The 15,699-nt window shown below is 40.6% G+C and overlaps 1 protein-coding gene across 2 annotated transcripts; it reads right to left on the reverse strand.

Moving 5' to 3' along the window:
• Positions 1 to 1,770: 1,770 nt before the first annotated feature.
• Positions 1,771 to 5,702, reverse strand: LOC100170234 (Adenine nucleotide transporter BT1 chloroplastic/mitochondrial). Of its 2 annotated transcripts, XM_008649054.3 has the most exons (4): positions 5,518 to 5,702; positions 4,555 to 5,431; positions 2,767 to 2,928; positions 1,771 to 2,660 (listed from the first exon to the last, which is right to left on the reverse strand). In XM_008649054.3, the coding sequence occupies exons 2-4, from the start codon at positions 5,140 to 5,142 to the stop codon at positions 2,190 to 2,192; spliced, it is 1,221 nt and encodes a 406-aa protein (XP_008647276.1). In that variant the 5' UTR covers positions 5,143 to 5,431; positions 5,518 to 5,702; the 3' UTR covers positions 1,771 to 2,189.
• Between the last annotated feature and the right edge of the window lie 9,997 nt (positions 5,703 to 15,699).

Consider the following 15,699-nt stretch of genomic DNA (forward strand, 5'->3'; position numbering starts at 1 on the left):
CATGTTGTAGCAACTTGTTCTATTTCCTAGTGTTCTCATAACCCATACATACCCAGTTTCAGTTGGTTCTCTATATGATGATTTGTTCATGTAAGTCTCAAAGTGGTACATACCAATCATAGTGGTTATATCTGCTATGTATCTTCTCCTCTTGCTACGCAACCTTAGTAGCATTGCTGCTTGTAGCAAAGCATCAGGTGCCTCAACCTTCATAATTATCATAGGAACAGATATCAACACATTAACAAAAAAATCTGCAGCACATAGACACATGACACAGTTGCAAAATTAGAGAATACAAAATAAAATGGAACTCAGTTGCAAACTAGATAAATGATAGGCACATAGACACATGACACAGTTCTCACATAGAGTTCAACATACAGACACATGACACAGTTTGTCACAGAGTAACCTTCAACCAAAATAGTTCTCACAGTTCTCACATAGTTCTCACAAACAGTTCTAACAGCCACACAATAACCTTCAACCAAAATATTCCTTGCAAAACCTTTGTAGCCACTTCATGCTTTGTGTTGCAGTATCAAAGCAATTGAAAATAGCTCTGGTGTACTCATCCTTGAATAGTTTGGTTGCCACAAAGTACTCTATGACTCTTTGTCAGCACCAGATTCTACTGCCAAGTCTAGACAAGAATTGAATTGATCAATGGCTTGTAAACTTTTGTTTTCCTGGATAGTTTTTAGTTCGTTAAAAACATCAGTGTCTGCATTCCTTGATAGCTGCATTTCACTGATTAGTGTCTCTCCCCCTAACTCCACGACAACCTCGAAATGCACCTCGGACATGAGAAATAGGAGCAGAACTGGATCAGGTGGATTGAAATAGTGTGCGCGCTGATCTACCACGACCAAGAGGAGGCAAACCTAGGTCGGATCCACCATCACCCGACTGGAGAACATCTTGGTAGGATGAGAGATATGGAAAATCGGTACCCTGGGACTGGGAGTTCAGATCAAGAGCTTCAATGCGGATGCGAGGTGCTGGGACGTTGATGCGTGGTGGCAGAGCAAACGACGACTGCGAGAAGGTGCCGAAGTCGTCATCCTCGGGAGCTTCATGACCAGTGCGATTCCTGGACGTCGATGAAGAGCAACCTTGGGATAAGAAGTCCCTCAAGTTGCGGTGGTTCTCCATCTTGCGGCGACCGGCGACGGAGAAGAAGGGGCGAGCGCTGATGAGGAGAGAGCGGCTGGTGATCGAGCTGCCGGTGGTCGGAGGGGGAGCGAGCGGCCGATGTTCAAATTTGGAGCGAGCGACAACCTAGGTGGAATGGGGAGCGAGAGGCTGCCGCGGTGAAGAGGGGAGCAAGCAGCTGGCACGGTGAAGAATCGACAGCGAGGGCGACAGGCTATGGCGGCTAGGGTAGGGAAGAACACTAATGTTGTGACAGCTCTAAGGCAGGGAGAGGAAATTTTGCCGTTTAGTCCCATTTAGGAGCCCTTTGAGGGACTAGAGACTAAACTAGTTTAGTCCCTCTATTAGTCTTTGTGTTTGGGGAATTAGGGACTGGAGCCCTTGGAGGGACTAGAGACTAAACTAGTTTAATCCCTCTATTAGTCCTTGTGTTTGGAGAATTAGGGACTAAATGGGACTAAAAGGTAGGGACTAATGATTAGTGCTATGGAACCAAACAGTGCCTAACTGATAGTGTCTAATGTGCAATGTTTTTTTTTCATTTAGGTGGAATTAATGGTCACTGTTGTGACATCACAGACCAACATATGAGAAACAAGAACACAGGTCAGGTGCAGCTTTGCCACTTGTGAATTATGATTGCCTATGGCATCTGAACGTTTTCACACATCGCAGTCATGAGTTTCGACAACACAACTTGTACCCAAAAGTAAAAGTTTAAATCTGGAAAAAAACAGGTGAATTTATAAGATCAAACTGGGTGCAAAGTGGGGGTTAAGAATATGTGCTTGGCGTGTACTTTGAACTCGAAGAGCTACATAATGCAGTGGATCTGGTGGGGGCCTCTCCCCCCTTGGTCGACTCATCAAAAAAAAAGAACTTATGCTGACTGCAGCAGTAACCTCAGTCTTGAGTTTCAACCAACTCCAGCACCAGTCGACTCAAAGAAATACCGAAAGAAGCTGCCTGCTATCAGGAATTCAGGATGTCGCAAAACTGAGTTCTAATGACGCAATGCATCCGCACACACTTCACTCATCCTCTTCTTCGATCAGAATCTTCTTGCAAGCCTCGTAGCACATAAAGGAAATCCCAGCAGCAGGCATCAACTTCATGCAGCTTGGCCCCAACCCTTTGTAGAGGCCCCCAACCCCTTCATCCTCAAGAATGCTTAGGAGGGCATGGAGCATGTTCTTGTAAACCTTCCTGCCACCAACAGCTCCAACTTGCATGTGCTTCCGTGCAACCTCAAGAGGGAATGTCGCTGAGCTTGAGATAGCTCCTGCAGCAGACCCGATGAGCAGCGTTGGGACATTGCCAATCTCATTTGTCTTGAACATCTTCTTGTACACCTTCTTCAGGGTGTCATAGGCGAAGTAGTTGGTTGCAGCATATGGCACCACTCCAATCAGACTTGGGGTTAAGCCTCGGTAGAGTTCAGTAGGCCCTTCGTCGCGGACGATCTTGACAAACGCGTCAAGGAAATTGTCATACACCCCTCTCTGCAGAATCAGAGAGCAACCATTACAGCCTCTCATGTTTTGTACTTTAGTATGAAGGCCCACTCTACCGGATTTATGAAAGATATGTCTTGTGGTTAGCACTGACCTGTATAGTTAACCGTGTCTTAATCAATTCCAGAGGGTATGTACACAGTGTTGAGCTAACACCTGCAAATGCCCCAGCCACTAGTGAAGGAGGGACTGGGATCTTCCGTTCCTCCCCAGATTTGGGGGTCAAGAACTTGTTAGCTGTATCGAAAGCAAAAAGCTGCACAAAAAAAAGTCAAAACAAACAATCAGATATTTTGATGCTGTATACATATACATGTCCATACCATAAGCACCATCAATATATCGCCATTATGATCGTGACAAATTAACCAGAATCAGAATGCATGTAATGCCTATCCATGATGTGCGGATACTAAATGCAGCTGTAAGCCAGTAATTTATCAGACAACGCAGGCACCCAGCAACATCCTAAAGCGATTGGTCTCTATGGTGCAAGATTAGCCTGATAGCCTATATGAGTATATGACCTTGGCTCAGGAGAAACAAGTTAAAAACATGTTTGCATTAACTCTGGTTACAAGTACTTAACTGTAAGAGTTCCACTAAGATAAGTCAATAACAAAAAGCTAGATTTTTCTTGATAGTTCCAGGTCATGAAAAACTCTAAAGTGCTTAGAAACATCTCAGGTATCATAGAAATTTGAATCATTGTAATAGCAGCATGGAGCTTTGTTACTCTTTTTTGTACTTTTGCTTGTAATCTGGTAACCCCAGCATGAATGATGTATCAAACTTAATGCTTTCTTAAAAATTGACGAAACTTTTTTAAAAAGCATAAAGATACCCTTCCCCAGACCCCGCACAGTGTGGGAAGCCTACGGCACTGGGTACGCCCTTTTTTTTAGAGAGAACTCTCAGTGTTAGCTTCTCCTGTAGATGGGGCTTATGAGACCCAAACATTGCCAAAAGCAAGCAAGTTTGTTGTTCTCTCCATGACCAACTTGAGCATATTGCTCAGTCATCGTTTAGTCATTACCGGCTAGATGAAGTTTTACCTAGGGTGACAAATAGCATGTGTGTGTGTGTGTGTGTGTATTCCATTTGTCACCTAAAGGTCCATTACCTGCACTCAATGGTGCAGTCAGACCAACAGTTCTTTTTTTGAGTCCGCACTGTCTAACAAGTCAGACCGGCAATCTCAGAGGTACATCTAAGTCATTTCTTCCAACTCACAATATTTAAAACATTTTATTTATATCTAAGTCATTTTTTAACTCACTGTTTCTAAGATATTTTTATATTGCATCTAAGTGATTCATGCATTGCAGGATTGAATCTAAGTCATTCCTTTCAACTCACAATATTTAACTCATTATACATTGCATCTAAGTTATTCCAGTATTTAAAACATTTTGTTTGTATCTAAGTCAATTCTGAATCTAAGTCATTCTTTCAAACTCAGTTGCACGCCCGCACCCATTTCGTGATTTTGCTGATGAGGAAATAATGCAACAGATTAACACTGGATGTAACTACCAACAAATTGTTCAGTTTATTTGCAAGGAGGTACGTATATATTCTAAAAAAACAAATATGTAGTCAAGGGTTGATTTCCACATTAGGGCTTGTTCGGTTATTTTCAATCCATATGGATCGGAGGGGATTGATACGGATTGGAGGGGATTTTGACTTATTAGGGATTGATACGGATTGGAGGGGATTTTGACTTATTAGGGATTGAAACCCCCTCAATCCCCCTCAATCCATATGGATTGGGGTAAAACCGAACAAGCCCTTATGGTGAGGAATAATTGTGACTACTGTAAGTACATTGAAAAGAAAACACGGTAAAAAAAATAACAGATGTGGATCAGCTATTTACCTCGATTGCCTTGCTTGGGGCTACCCGGATGACATTAACAAAGTTACCACGGAACAACCCAGTCCATCCCTCATGCTTCATGATAGACTGGAACACCTCCGTCGACGAATTCCCATTACTCCCAACCATCAAATGCGTTCTGATCGTCTCCAAAGGTGCAACAGCAGTTCTTGACACTGTGCCTGCGAGTGCTCCACTGATCAGCCTCTTGAGGTGATGATTCACAACCTTAATCCTGAGCTTCACGGCTTTCTTCTTCCCCTTGTCCCTCAACGCCACCCCTTCCCCCGACGGAGGTGTCTCGACAACCTCCGGCGAGACGTACTTCATGTACGGATCCCGAGGTGTCTCCGGCGACGGGGACCTAGAAGAAGTCCCCGGGAACCCAACCCCAACCTGCTGGCCCATGCTGGCGAAGAGTCCCGCCGGCGGGTGGAAGGACTTGCGGAGGTTCCACGAGAGGTTAAACCCGCCATCGCCATCAACACCGGATGGTGCTGCCGGTGGCAGGGCCAGGAAGCAGCAGCTCCAATCCGTCGCCGATTTGGCCTCGGCGCATTGCAGTCGCACGCCGCTCTTACTGCCCATCGGCTCAGCCTTTTTCTTGAATCGACAGGATGGTGTTCTCTGCCCCCTCCAAACTCCAAGCAGGCTGAGAAACAACTAGTGCTGCAAAAGGGGAGCTGACGGCGAAGGATTTTCAAAAGGTGTGGCGTGGAAAAGAAGCGGAAACAGGCATCTTGGGGCAGGAAAAGGGGTGCTATTTCTCAGCGGCTCCACTCCCCACTAGTTGCGCGGAAAAGGACCGATTTATTAGGTTGAAACCCCACGCCCAATGAACAGGAAGGAATGGCGATACAATTGGTAAAGAATCAATCTGCAACCAGAGGAAAGGGAAAGGAATCAAAGACGGAGCCTTATTTTTCTCCGGCGTGATTAGAAATTTGGGCAAGGGATTAATACCGTATAAAGATTGGGAATCGACCGCTCCTCTTCCTCGTTTGCGTTTCCTGGCTGCCGCTGCCGCCACTGCAGAAGAGAAGGAATGCGGGAATGGTGGGTCAAAACTCAAAACCGCCAGCACCACCACGACGCACTTGTGTTCCCTATTTTTTTTCCTGTCTAGCTGGTTTTCTTTACTTGAGCAGTGCCACGGACTAGTGTGAGATTTTGTGTTTAATAGTTCACTCTGTATTTCTCTATCTCTTCTATATCTCTCTATTAAATTATCAGTTTCAACGGTCGTCTCACGTCATATTTTTACAAATAACTCCTTCAATTATTTGAAAATAACTCACAAGACACATTCTTTTCACACTGATCGTATCTAATCTAATTCGTCTATCCACTCCTCGTCCTCGACGGATTCGCGCCCCGCACGGCGTGTGAGTGCCTAAGTCACCCACACAATGACACAAACCCACGTACGTCATGTCTTCCGTTCATAGCAACGACTGGCATGACAAGTGGCCTCGTGCCAAATGCACCACGAAGGATGCCATCCTAGGCGAGTGCGGCAACGACAACCTACTCCATCATAGTTTATGCATGGGTTGTTGGTTGGCCACATATTAGGACGTTTTTCATTAATTATGATACACGGTGTAGGTATTTATGCAACTTTATACAAGAATTAATGCTTTGTGCGATTCATGTCATCTAATTTTTGCACACATGCAGTAGAAACAAAAATGTCATCCAAATTTTACGCACATGCAATGAAAACTCACACAACGTGCCATAATTTTCGAATCTGCAAAAAAGTAGGAACCAAATGCATGTGTGTGGTGGTTAACATATTTTTTTGATCTACCATAAAAATGTAATCGCGCAAACAAGTCCCCTAATTAACTCACATAATTAAATGTCCTAATCACCTCCCCTAATCAACAACTTTCACGTTGGATCAGTATTTACACTCATAACTGCGGGTTTTTATGATCAAACCTGAAGGTTTTTATGCTCAAACATGGAGATGTGTCCACCAGCGAACCGCATGCCAGATTTACACAGTGTATCGTATTGCATAAATACCTTCAATGTGTAGCATAATTAGTATTAGTATATATCATAAACTGGTTCGAACGAGCCTAGTTGTATGATTGTTAGAGTGATCCTATATTTATGTAGTAAATAAATCACTCAAATAAGATTTTTTTGTTTTCATGCATACTAATCCATTTCTTTTCATCGCACATTGCTATCATCTTAAATTTGTGCGCATGCAACAGGAAATAGATTTTTACGCAATGTGCCGCATTGTATAAATACCTACATCGTGTAACAAAATTAGTATCAACATATATCATAAACTGGTTCTAACGAGCCTAGTTGTATGACTATTGGAGAGATCTTGTATTTATGGAGGAAATAAAGCATTAAAAATAAGATTCTTTTGTTTCCATGCATGTCAATTCATTTCCTTCCATCGCACACTGGTGTCAATCTAAATTTGTGCACATGCAACAGGAAACAGATTTTTATATAGTGTACTACATTGCATAAATAAATACATTGTTTAATATAATTAGTATCAGTATATATCATAAACTAGTTCTAACGAGCCTAGTTGTATGCTGTAAGAGAGATCCTAAATTTATGGACGAAATAAAGCATTAAAATAAGATTTTTTCCATGCATGCCAATCCATTTTCTATCCTCGCATATTTCTGTCATCCTAAATTTGCGTATGCAACAGGAAACAAATACACCTTTCAATTTTTTCGTGCATGCAAATGAAAAACAAATATCCACATGCACGTGCTCGGCGCATGTGCGGGGTCTAGGCGGGCAGGCTGGTCGCGTGGTGCAACGAACGATTGGGGCTATTGTCACCTTAGGTGAAGCTTCACCTAGTAAATAATAATCGATTATTACTAAACGATCTTCATTAATAACCGATAATTACTGAACGATCTTCAGTAACAATCGATTATTACTAAGTGGATGAAGCTTCATCAAGGACGACAAATAGCTCGCCTCCCCCGTGCGGCTCGGATCCCTTTCACATCCCGCGCGGCTCGAGTTTCTTCGCCCAACAAAATATTAAGTCATTTTCAGGAAACATTAAGTCATTCTTGTTTTCATACATTCTCCGTGTTTTCTCAGACATTTATGGTTTTCAGTAATTCCATCTTCTAGTCAACATTAAGTAAACTTTTTGTTTTTCAGTCATTTTTCATGCTTTTCTTAGACATTTCTTGTTTTTAGTTCAGTCATTGTAGGCAACATTAAGTCTTGAAATCATTCAGCCAATATTAAGTCATTAAGTATAAAGAAAACATTAAGTCATTCGAAAAGGAGGTGGCTCGACTCACGGTAAATGGCTGGCTCATCTCGGATCTTGTGTGGGCGAGGCGGTTTGACTCGTGGTTCGGTCGGCTGGAGGACACGAGCGGGCGTGGGAGCGGCTCGGTGGAGCTAGGACGCGGGCGCGCCAGGGTGGTCCAGGTGATGGACCCTTGGTCTGCCACCTTAGGTGATGAATAGATCTATTATATATATAGGGCAGGTATAACGGGAGCCCTGGGCTTCCAATAGTTAAAGGAAGCCCAGGCCGACCACCCCTGCAACCTGGTTCAACCCAGCGCGCCGATCTGGTTGTCGGGTGCACCACCCTCTCCACGTCCGTGCGCACAAAAAAATGCATGCATAAGTCAAACACGTTCCCTTGCATGCGCGTAAATTTAGGAAAGATATGTGTGGCGGTTTTTATATTTAAATACTTTATTTCCTTCATAAATTTAGAATCGCTGCAACAGCCATGCAGCTAGACTCGTAAGGACCATTTTATGATATATACTGATACTAAATATGTTATATTGTGTAGATAATTATGCAATTCGGTATACTGCGTAAAAATCTGTTACTAGTTGCATGTGCACGAATTTATGATGAAAAAAATATGCAATGAAAGGAAATGAATTGCATGCATAGAAACAAAATAGAATCCCTCCAACAACCATGCAGCTAAACACATTATAACTAGTTTATGATATATACTGATACTAATTATACTACATGGTGTAGGTATTTATGCAATTCGCTGGCATGTTGTTCACTGGTGGACGCATCTCCAGGTTGGAGCGTAAAAACCTTAAATTTTGAGCATAAAATCCCTTAATTATAAGCGTAAATACCGAGTTAATGTGAGAGGATGATAGCTCTAGTAGGTTGTTATTACGATCTATTTTTATGGCAGATCCGAAAAACATGGCGGCCGCATGCATGCAGTTTCTATTTTTATACAGATCCAAAAATTATGGTAAAATGCATGCATAAGTCAAACATGTTCCCTTACATGCGCGTAAATTTAGGAAGGATACGTGTGGCGGTTTCTATTTCTAAATGCTTTATTTTCTTCATAAATTTAGAATCACTGCCAGAGCAATGCAGCTAGACTCGTAAGGACCATTTTATGATATATACTGATACTAAATATGCTACACTGTGTAGATAATTATGCAATTCGGTATACTGCGTAAAAATCTGTTACCAGCTGCATGCGCACGAATTTATGATGGAAAAATATGCAATAAGAGGAAATGAATTGCATGCATAGAAACAAAAAATCGTATTTAATGTTTTATTTCCTTCATAAATATAGGATCCCTCCAACAGCCATGCAGCTAAACAGATTAGAACCAGTTTATGATATATACTGATACTAATTATACTACACGGCGTAGGTATTTATGCAATTCGGTACACTGCGTAAAAAATTAGCATGTTGTTCACTGGTGGACGCATTTCTAGATTGGAGCGTAAAAACCTTAAGTTTTGAGTATAAAATCCATCAATTATAAGCGTAAATACCGAGCCAATGTGAGAGGTTGATAGCTCTAATAGGTTGTTATTACGATCCTATTTTTATGGCAGATCCGAAAAATATGGCAGCCGCATGCATGCGATTTCTATTTTTATACAGATCCAAAAATTATGGTAAATCGTGGGAGTTTCCATTGCATGCGCCCAAATTTTGGATTATATTTTCCTTTCCAGTGCATGCACGTAAATTTTGGATTATATTTTCCTTTCCAGTTCATGCACGCAAAAAATTGGATGGCATGAGTCACATAGAGCATAAATTCTTATACAACATCCAATAAATACTTACAAATCTGGCATTTATGAACATAAATGATTTGATTTTTTATGATAATTACGAACAGCATAAATCAAGAAATTATCTTTCCAATGTGTATGCAAAAAATATGCATGCAGCATACTGATATAGGAACTTCGTTTTCAAGCATAAAATAGTACAATTTTTAGCGTAAATAATATATGTGGTAGGCATAAAATATAATAATCGAAAATAAAATACGAATCAGATGAGGTAGTCATCGGAGAACGTCGTCGACGACATAAGCACAGATGTGTGTCGTCATTCGGGCCGCCCGAACTGTGCCAGATCGGAGGATGTCATGCGCGATCGTCGCTGCGCGCACCTTGCACCTTCTGTGATGCCACTCGAACCTCGCGCCTCGTGTGTCGCCGTCGCTACTCGCACATCAAGGACGTCGCTTGCTCATCGGCCTTAGAAGTGCCGTTGTCTCAGGGTCCCGGGGATGCCGCCGCTTGCCCGTACAAGAGCACTGCCGTCGCTCGCCCTCTGGATCGGGGAGCCGCCGCCGCCGACCTAGGAACCGCTGCCTCTACTCCGGATCGAGGAACCGCCGCCACCGCATGTCCAGGTTGGGCAGCCGCGGCCACCGCAGCCACTAACCGGGGGTCCACCACCGCGCGCGCTATCGGGCAACCGCCGTCGTCGCACGCGCCGTCGCTAATGAATCGGGATGGGGTGTCAAAAACTGAATCCTAGCACTCTGGATTTTCTTTTATAGACGTCTGGACCTGCTCCGGCTCGACCGGATTGCACTGTCTGGCCTAGGCTTCCTTTAGTTATTGGAAGCACATGGCTCTATATATATATATATAGGGCAGGTATAACGGGAGCCCTGGGCTTCGGATATTAAAGAGAGCCCGGGTCGTTTCCGGGGTCTGGTCCACTGAGACAGGCGCGCCTGTGTTTAACGTAGTGCAGACAGACAACGTCGTTACACGGTTTGTTTAATGGCAAGGCGGTAACACATATGGTAAAGGCGCAGAATTATAGGGATTAGTTTCAACATGGAAACGAGCTTGCTATGTTACGTGGGCGCGGAATTTATGGATCTTGCATGGGGTGTAATGGCGGCAGGTAAATATAAAGTAGAATGCGATTTTGAAAGATATGGCATAAAAGCGATATAGCCAAAAAGTTGCATAAATAGTATATATCGTTTGGCGTAAAATGTTGAGTCATTGTGCGTAAATAGTGTATTAGGGATATTAGTTTTACATTGACATCGCTATAATATCGGGACGGTTTCAGAAGTAATGGGAATACCCTGGAAACGTGGATGTTGTTACTTGTATAGTATCCGTGATTTCCTTTCATCCGAAAAAACACCACAAAAGCCTGCATAACTATTTGGAGGTGGAGATGGCCGGCTCTGGAGAGTCGCCGGCGATGGTAGGAGATGGCGTTCGTCTTGATCCAGAGACAGAGGGAGGAGTTGATGGTAACTTACTGGTCACACCACCTCCTGCTCTACTGGGACCTATAATCGATGAAATGAGCATAGGGGAAGATGGAGAACAAAGGGTTCAACCTCCTATGTCAAATATTAGCTCCAGGGAGATGGATACGCCTCAAATACTACATTCACATGTAAGTCCAAATGTTGTATTTTGATTCTTGATTGATTAGATTGTTATGATCATATTCCATGATACAATCAACACTGTCAATGAATTTGTAGAAAAAAACATTGATCCAACTATAGTGCCGACAGTAGGGATGACTTTCGAGAATGTTGATGATGCATATAAATTCTATAAAAGGTATGCATATGAAGTTGGATTTCCACTGAAGAAATATAGGGAGAAGACATTCAGTAAGTGGATAAATTGTTCACTTGAAGGTAAAAGTGCACCAAAATCAAATGATACACCTAGGATGAGGAATAGGACTTCGGGCCGTACGCAATGTAAAGCTGGAATAAAATTAAAAAAATATATGATGATGAAAAAAAGATGGTTGTAGCTGCAAAAATTGAACTGGTAAACTTGGAGCATAACCATGAGTTCATAACTGATGAAGCAGAGAAACAACATTTACGTTGCAACAAAAGTAGGGATGCTGAGTTCATAAATTTTGTTGATGCAATGCATGATAGCCGAGTGCCGCAGCATTGCATAGTTGATTTTATATCAGAAATGCATGATGGGCCGGAGAATGTACCGGTAACTGCTCAAGATCTGAAAAACATGTAAGCAAAATTTTTATGTTTCATGTGTATATATTAAGTGCCATAAATATTACTATAGTAAATGTTTGTATAATCAATTTTTGTCCAAACAAATGTAGTAGGGCAGCAAGGAGAAGAGAAAACTGCGCAAATGATGTAGCCAAACTTTTGACTTTCTTTATAGAATGCAAGAAACAGAATCCACAATTTTTTTGTGATTTTCAGCTAGACAATGATGGGAAAATAGTGAGTATTTTTTGGTCACACGCAAGTATGCAGGGGTAATATGCAGATCATGGTGATGCTGTGACATTTGATACAACACACAAGACAAATATATATGATAAACCACTGGTCATGTTTGTTGGAGCTAACAGTCATCTGCAGTGTACAGTGTTTGGTTTTGTTTTGTTGGGAGATGAAACAGTACAGACTTTTGAATGGGCTTTCAACTCATTCAAAACATGTATGAGATGCGAGGGTCCAAGAGTTATGCTTACAGGTATGTGGTATGATCAATTTGTTATGCAAAATAGTGAATTAATTTATTGTGAAAGTAAATTAATAGTTTGTGAGCAATTGCAGATCAAGATCATGCAATGCCAATTGCTCTAAGAACTGTATTTCCAAAAACAGTTCACAGACTGTGTTTATGGCATGTCCAGAACAGATTTATGCCATTCCTAAATGAGATATATGCAAGGTTTGCTGTTAAGGATTTTAAAACAACATTCCAGTCTATTATACATCATCCATTAACTCCTCATGAGTTTGAATGTGCCTGGGAAATGATGCTAGAGGAGTTCAATCTTCGTGAAGACATGACTCTACGCAAGTTATATGAAATGAGAAAGGAATGGATACCAGCATTTTTTAAAAATGACTTATGTGGGGTAATGGTATCTACACAACGAAGTGAGAGCATGAACAGATTAGTGAAGCAATCACATGTAGATGCGAACACCCCACTACATGAGTTCGCTAAACAAATGATGAAAATGTTGCACAGCAGGAAAATGAAAGAATCAAAGGAGGCATTGGTGAGCAAGGTATGTGGTGCTTGTTATCAATAACGTATGGCATACATGTTTATGTAAATAATTTGTTTAATTATGATAATAACGTCTTATAGGGACCAAGGACAACAGATACATTGTATAAGTTTGAAGTGAGAGTCTCTAGAGCGTACACCAGAGCTGTTATGAATAGATTTGAGAAATCAATGAAATACGCCACTGCATACATAATATTAAAGGACACAGACGGTTGTGATAAAGATTGGATCGTACAACATACAAAAAGGTCTAATAAAATTGTGTGGGGACAACATCAATTCAAGATAACAGCGGACATAGAAGCTGAGGAGTATACATGCGAGTGCAAACAGTGGGAACATACAGGTTTGTACATATTGTGTTGATTAAAAGAATAAACTTGCATACTAAAGAATTTATTGATTGTAGTACAAATTAATGTATATCGTTAAAAAATAATGGTTGGTTTTCATGTTTTCAGGTCTATTCTGTGTTCATCTTTTAAGAGCTTCATGCATCTTCAAGTTGAAAAGATACCTTCAAAGTATATATTGCAAAGGTACACTGTCTCATCAAGAAAAGATGTACCGTTTGAAAGAATTGATAAGAGCTTCAAGGGAAAGGATGGAGTTACTAAATCATACAGACAGAAAATGTTGTTAACAAAAACAATGAAAGTAGTTCGCCAGGCATGTATGTCAAAAGCAGGGTACGACAAGGCGATGGATGTGTTGGATGAGCTCGATGGCGTTCTATGTCGATTAGAGCCAGATATTGGATGTAATGAGTCATGTGATGTTAGTGATGCTGAGGAAGACAAGGTAATAATATTTCAGTTGTTTAAATGTTATACTATTTGTAACATATATTATGCATAGTAACATATTATTTGTACCAGGAAGGAGAATTAAATAAAAATAATGCTGGCGATGGGATGGAAGATGACAATACAATTACATGCCATATAAGGGTATGTAAAAAGATAAATATATAAGCTTGCATGAAGTATTGTATATAATGAATATATAAAATCAATGTACTAAGCAAATTTTATTTTGTAGGATGAGCATAACACAATGACTGGATGTGAACATGCGTTAACATTAATAACAGTTGGTAACCAGGTATATATTAAAAAAATATTGTTCACTTGTATATAATGAATATATATATTTATGCTGCATGGAAATGTTGATGTATTTGGGTTGGGCTATATAGGAGGACAACATGAGAATTCCACCTGAGGTTGGTGATACAAGTTCTCCGTGTCACGTAGCACAGGAACAAATGGAACATATTTCTGCATCCTCAGAAGCTAAAAAGGTGAGCATTGATAAATGATTTTACTGATTGGTATAAATATACTTTATGTAAATATGTGTATACTAAATAATAACTTCTTTTATTATTCAGAGGTTGAATTTTAATGTGGATGTTATAAATCTGAGTATGCCGGATCGTGCAAGACCAAAAGGACGGACAATAAAAAATACAAAAGATAGGATTATGAAACTAGGTGCGAAAGGAGAAAAAAAGAAGAATAGGAGATGCCAATTGTGTGGTATAGCAGATGGACATAACAGCAGAACGTGTATGTCTGTGGAAGAGAACAGGGCAAGACTAGCAAAATTGGCAAATCGAAAGAGAGGACGACCTGCCGGATCAAGACTAAACAATAAAACAACTGCTCCACAGTGGAATGAAACATCGACTGCTAAAAAACATCGTATTGATGAAGAAGTGGAAAATGAAGAAGCCGATGAGCATATGGAATTGGACGAATAATTTGAAGTGTGACTAAAGAGTGGTCAATGTAGTATAAACTTGTAATAGCACAATGACCTATGTTTTAGTTTTTTGGAAATTAATAGTTTGCATGACTGGGATATATATAATGCGTTGACATAAAACTATAAAATGTTGTGTAAAACTAGACAATTATAGAAATTATGCAACTGAATATATACCAAAATTTGGCATTGAACGTTTAGCAAACGACAGATCTGGATATAAATGGTATATAAACTCGATACACTTAACATAACTAATCAAATGGGAGTACATACTTCGGGTTTCGCACTACAGCTACACCAGACATGTTGTAACATAATCACTAGTCACAGTTAGCATAATTAGCATGGTAAAATATGTAAAAAAGGAACCTAATGTATATAAAATTAGGAAGTATATAGGTTGCATAGAATTTGAATATTAAAGATAATATGATAATATAAATACGCCAAACATTGGACGCACACGATTAACCATCTCACAATCTGGTAAATCAAAAGCATAGAAGTTCATAACAGATAACATAACTAGACAGCCTGGTAACACTTATGTTTTACACACTTGAAATAAAAACTGATACGAAGTAGCGTAGATACTAGACACATCGAACATAAGTGTCATATGGAGTATCATACACATGAGCAACACCTGACATAAATGACTTAATAAGTAACATAAACGGTTTTGGGGATCCCATAGGGAATCATGTTCAGCTATGATATCTAAGACTTGGCTTTCAAACAACGTCGTTTCCTTGGAGCAAACTTGTAAGGCATCAGTTCTGCAGGGAGGGGAACAACCATGTTGTTGCGATGAAAGGTCAGGTAATGCAGAACAAAAGCACGTTGGTCCAATGGTTCATCCTGAAATAGTCATAATATTGAATTAATGCTAAAAATAAGGATGAATGAGTAATATATGCATGATCAAAACACTAATTTAGTAACATACTGGTACATAAAATTCTGATAAGTCGCCATCATCAAAATCGTAGTATCGGAGGAAGTTTGCAACAAAAAAACCAC

The sequence above is a fragment of the Zea mays genome, chromosome 6 (genome assembly GCF_902167145.1).
Source record: "Zea mays cultivar B73 chromosome 6, Zm-B73-REFERENCE-NAM-5.0, whole genome shotgun sequence".
NCBI lineage: Eukaryota > Viridiplantae > Streptophyta > Magnoliopsida > Poales > Poaceae > Zea > Zea mays.

Coding starts and splice junctions, on each gene's coding strand:
- LOC100170234 (XM_008649054.3), bottom strand. CDS start 5,142: ATGGGCAGTAAGAGCGGCGTGCGACTGCAATGCGCCGAGGCCAAATCG. Junction 2,929..4,554: donor CCCCAAGCAAGGCAATCGAG/GTAAATAGCTGA, acceptor TTTTTTGTGCAG/CTTTTTGCTTTCGATACAGC. Junction 2,661..2,766: donor AGACACGGTTAACTATACAG/GTCAGTGCTAAC, acceptor CTGATTCTGCAG/AGAGGGGTGTATGACAATTT.